Raw genomic sequence first — 5,302 nt, 5'->3', positions numbered from 1 at the left:
AACTTCCTGAGTGAGCTCGCATTGCCACCCTTGTTCCATTTCACCACCCTATAGCTTCCACTCATCTCCCTCTCCATAACAACCATGACAATGAACTTGAAGAACATAATAACTCGAACCATCGTGTCTCGAAAGGTCTAAGGACAGCCATCTTGTCCCATGATGTCGCTAATTAATTGAGACATGTGTGTCGTGCGCCAAGGGTGTAAGCCTCAAAGCCAATTGGCTTACCGTTTGCGCACTCCATCGGGGCATGATATCATTATTATTATTATAATATATTTTTAATATAAAACTAATAAATTTTTAATTATAAATACAGAAATAAAAAATTTATTGGTGAATTTTATTTGTTTAAATACATTTTTGTTTTCCTTTTCAACAAAATCCGTAAACAGAAACGTACACTTTCATTTGTGATTTTTTCTTAGCCTATCCATTAATTTATGCCTCATTCATTAAACGTGTAACGTGCTTTTACAATTTATAAATCGTTTAGTTCATATGTCATGCTATATTTGTGTTTTTAGATGTAATGAATTTGCAAGTTATAATTCTTTTAACGTGTATATCTCATGTAAAGCTTGTGTATCTATATAAAATTAATTTATCAAATATCTCATATAAAGTTTGTGTATCTATTATACAATGAATTTATCTTATGCATTTCCAATTTACGAATCAATTTAGTTATATCCTAAAGGACTATGCACAGGCTCTCTTTAGCTTGTCTTCTAATTCATATATCATGCTTTAAAAATCTTGATCATGCATTTCCAATATTATTAACTTGGTTTATATGTCATTCCAGACTTGTTTGTCAGTCATGGAGTGGAATCCTCGTACTTGTGTTATGCATTTATGGGTCATATAGTTGTGTGCCAGATACATGATTCCTACTTTAATGGCAGAGGTTGAGTTGTAAGTTCAGTTTTTTTTTTAATAATTATCCTTTTGGGTAACGTTGTCTTCTTGGAATTTCGTTTATTCTCTTTTGCTTTTGGACTTCGTTCTGATATACTGGTGATTCCTTTTGATTGTGTTTTATGCATTACTTCTTTATTAGCCTTAATTGAGTTCGCTTCATTTTCCTCATTGTCGTGTACTATTAGGTAAACGCTCGATCTAATTTTGATACTTTGTTGGGTTAGCATATGCGCGTCTTTTTCTGGGGGAAACATAGTCGTTATCGATGAATTAGTTGGCCTAATCAAATCTCATGGTACTTAAAGTAATTGTTTTGAAGTAATGAAGCAAGGCACGTCACCCCTGATGGCATTGCATATCAAACACCCTACCACGTGATTAAAATTGTCGCTGGGTTTATATTGAGATTCGTCAGCATCAGTGATGTGGCTAGAAAAATGTCAATATTAGATGGATGAATTAGCTGTTTTGCCAGGTAGTTGGATAGATGAATTGTTTTTTGGTAGTTTAGTTTTTTTGGTGTTTGGAATTGATTTGCAAGTAATTTTACTTGTATTTATATATTTGGAAGTCGTCCATTAATTTCACTTATGTTTAAAATATTTGGAAATCACCCATAAATCAATGTAAAAAAAGATAAACAATATGAAAACAAATCCTATTACTAACTCTAATTTCAAGAATTTTTGAATTTCAAGAATTTTTGTGTTTGAAATCTATTTACAAGTTTCACTAAATTCCATTGATGGTACAATGTAGACAGGCCTGCCTGAGTCTATAATACATTAGAATATAATATGATAATCTATTCCAGCAAAGCACTCAAATAATACTTGTTTAAATATTTGGAAATCACCCATAAATCAATAGTGTAATGTAAAAAAGACCAACAATATGAAAACAAATCCCATTACTAACCATTACTAAATCTAACTTCAAGAATTTTTGCGTTTGAAATCTATTTACAAGTTTCACTAAATTCCATTGATGGTACAAGGTAGGCAGGCCTGCCTGAGTCTATAATACATTAGAATATAATATGATAATCTATTCCAGCAAAGCACTCAAATAATACTTGGTATCTCGTAATGATTTAAGCTATCACAAATAAGATTTGGTATATATAATTATGTATTGCATCAGTGGGGACGAGGAAAACTGGTGATGGCGTCCCATATAACGCGTATGGTGTGGTACTAGAAGCAAGAAAAAAAAATGTGGTACTATAATTATTTTTATTACCCATTTTTATGACTCAGACCTTGTCGACATCTGTAACTTCTCCTTGTTCTTCAAGAGCCGAAGCTTCTACCGCACTAACGATTTGATCATTCCCGCGATCACCTCCATCTAAGCCAGAGCAGTCAACGACTACGTGATTCCCGACACTCATCAATGCCTTCTCACAGCAGATTTCCTCGGATTCTCTCATTGGTTTCTTCAGTTTAGAGGCTCCTACTTCATCGTCGTTCTGCTGCTGTGGCGTGTTAATTATCAACTCCTTGCTATTAGATATTTCATGCGTAGAGTGGCTTGATAATTCTTGACTATTGCAGCTGTCATCCGATTCCCTCTTGGGTATCTTCACAATCTTTTCTGCTTCCTTTGCTTTACCCCATACCACCGCATATAGACCTCCAACAATCAGAATCGAACCCATGACACTGCATGCAACAGAGAACAACAATTTCTTACATATAGCCATACTTTCACACGCAACAACTTTGGAATTTTCACACACAACTACTTTGGAATTCTATAATTGTATGCTTCAAACCTTCCCAAATGGAGCTTCTCGTCAAGGATTATGGAGCTCATGATTGCCACGATTATAAGCAACAATGGATTAAACACCGTGACAAACAGAGGCCCTTTTCGGCGAATACACCATGTCATTATAGAGACTGCTATTCCAGATGCCACAACTCCCTGCATAGACTCAGCAAATGTTAACAGTAACACATCACCAATATAGCTATACACATCAAATTCGCAAAAAATTGATTGCTGTTTAATACCCGACGTACCGAATAAACTGAAGTCAGAAGCTTGACATCCCACCCTAAAGCCCACACAGAAGGATGATCTCGTTCAAAAATTAGGGTTAGAACAGCTGATTGTATAGTGGCCAGAAAACACATTAGGGTTGTGCTAGAATACTTAGCTGGATATCTTTTACTCAGTTTAGCCTGTAACCAACCAAGAAAAGAAACCTGTTAGAAAATTAGATCTAGATATCTCTATTCACTAAGGTTGGAAATTGTACTTACTCATGCAAGTTAAAGTGGGCTGAATTTGCAGAGTCAGTCAAGTGAGTTTGAGTTAAGTCATATTTTGGGAAAAGTGGAATTTAGAGATTGGGAAAAGTGGAATTTAGAGTATGTCTGCATGTGAAGTTACTTTGGGGGAGTTAGAGTTAGCTGAATTTGGAGACCAAGTCAAGTGAGTTTAAGTTTGAGCTAAGTCATATTTTGGTAAAAGTCGAATCTAGAGTATATGTGCATGTGAAGTTACTTTGGGCCAGTTACTAGACTAAAAAGTTTAAATTGAGTTGCTAGTTGCTTAGTCTTTCCCCTTGTACTCCTCACCAGATTCATTATAATCAAGTCAAGTTGAATCAAGTTTGTGTGATCAATAGAATAAAAGCAACAACTCATATTATATTGTGTATGTCAAACTTTTCCTCTCACTCACCAACTAAACACCTGTAGATAGATAAAAAGGTTATCTACCAAAGACACAGTTTCACTCGATAAACAAGTTTCTCTACATAAGCCACAATTTTGCCCAGAAATGATATGCAGAAGCTTACCTGTATGATAAACCAAGATGACCAACTAATACAACTGGCTACAACTAACACGGAGCCCTTGGTTAAATTTTGAGAATCGGATTCATTATTATTGGCGTTGCCTTCGGCTTCCCTTAAATGTAAGGGCGAGGACCATAAGTTTATTGGTATTCCTTTGTACAATGTCAAAAGCATAGCTCCTCCCACGCAGATTAAGGTTCCCAGCACCTTTGCTTGACCAGCTAGGCTTCTTATCCCAACTCTTTCCAATCTGTGACAAGTTCAGAAATTTTCCTTCAGACAATGAAATTGAAAACTCAGACTCATTAATGGTATTGTGAAGACTCTGACTGGTCTTCATAGATTACCCGAAAGGAATAGCCATGAGAAAAGTGACAGCAGGTAACATGTTGCTCAGTGCGCACGCAAATGTGGCTGTTGTATAATTCAGAGCTGCATAGTAAAAGTTCTGGTTCAACGTGGACCTGCACATACATAGACTACATAATTAATTCCACAAGCGCTAATGGCATCTTTTCAGAACAGAAGAAAGTTTAACTGTACGAATTATTACCCAAACAAAGCGCAGAGAAATATCTCGCAGAATATTCTAAATGTGAGAGGTGGCCTGCTATTCCTGAAAAAACACAAAAAAATATATATATTAACTCGTTTAATAGAATCTTAGCAGCCATGTTCAATATGCATATTCATCCTGCAATAATTTACACTAACCTCTCCAAAATGTATGCGAAAGGCAGTAACACCAGTGTGGCGACGGCGTGTCTGTAGACTACCAATACAAAGTGAGACATTCCTTGATTAAGAGCAACTTTTGAGATTATATTCATACCAGCAAATCCGAATTGAACACATATCATAGCTATAGTTGGCTTTGATTTCTCATAGAATGCCGATAGACCGTTGCAGCAGCTACCCTCTGTTTCTGCCATAGTTTGCTGTGTAATTTATCCAATTACACTACGAAATTGCAGAACACTACAATTTAGTAAAATTACAATGAAGCGCCTTGCACTCTGTGTTTATATACGCAGAGGATGGCAAAAGAGCGAATAACTTGTGAAAGAATTCAGAAATGGCGACCAGGAAAGCGACGAAATAATTATGAGAATGAGAATGAGAATCCCAACAGCCAGAAGATCAGATGCTGTCGACAACTGCTACCACTGTCGCAGTGGGCTCCTCATACATTTGATTCTTCTGCTTCCTAAATATGTTTCTGATGTGGCAGGATAAACATGTGGCCTTGTGCACTGTTTTGCAAGAAAAAGCCTATTCATTATACAGACGCGTTTTAAATTTCAATTGTTAAGTGTTTAATAGCTAACAGTAAATCAAAGTTTTATAAACAATGTACATGTTTATAAAGTTTTAATATATATTTTTTATCTAACCATATAATTTTAATGTATTTTTGAGGGAACTATATAACCCTTATTCATTATACAGACAGACTCGTCTTAAATGCCAATTATCAAGTGTTTAATAGCTAAGAGTAAATCAAGGTTTTATATGCAATGTACATGTTTATGAAACTTTAATATATTTTTTAGGGAATTATAT

General features: G+C 35.4%; 1 protein-coding gene across 1 annotated transcript; it reads right to left on the bottom strand.

Annotated features, from left to right (window-relative positions):
• Window positions 1-1,991: 1,991 nt before the first annotated feature.
• Window positions 1,992-4,749, bottom strand: LOC149220408 (WAT1-related protein At5g07050-like). Its single transcript, XM_089382800.1, has 7 exons — window positions 4,454-4,749; window positions 4,293-4,355; window positions 4,087-4,203; window positions 3,740-3,989; window positions 2,955-3,116; window positions 2,705-2,856; window positions 1,992-2,591 (listed from the first exon to the last, which is right to left on the bottom strand). Exons 1-7 carry the CDS (start codon window positions 4,669-4,671, stop codon window positions 2,183-2,185), a joined length of 1,371 nt encoding a protein of 456 aa, XP_089238926.1. The 5' UTR covers window positions 4,672-4,749; the 3' UTR covers window positions 1,992-2,182.
• Between the last annotated feature and the right edge of the window lie 553 nt (window positions 4,750-5,302).

Source organism: Pinus tabuliformis, chromosome Q (assembly GCF_031772625.1).
Source record: "Pinus tabuliformis cultivar Carrire ecotype Pingquan chromosome Q, CPIR1, whole genome shotgun sequence".
NCBI classification, from domain to species: domain Eukaryota; kingdom Viridiplantae; phylum Streptophyta; class Pinopsida; order Pinales; family Pinaceae; genus Pinus; species Pinus tabuliformis.
Note: the sequence above shows the minus strand (reverse complement) of the source record. Positions and strands in the feature narration are given on the sequence as shown.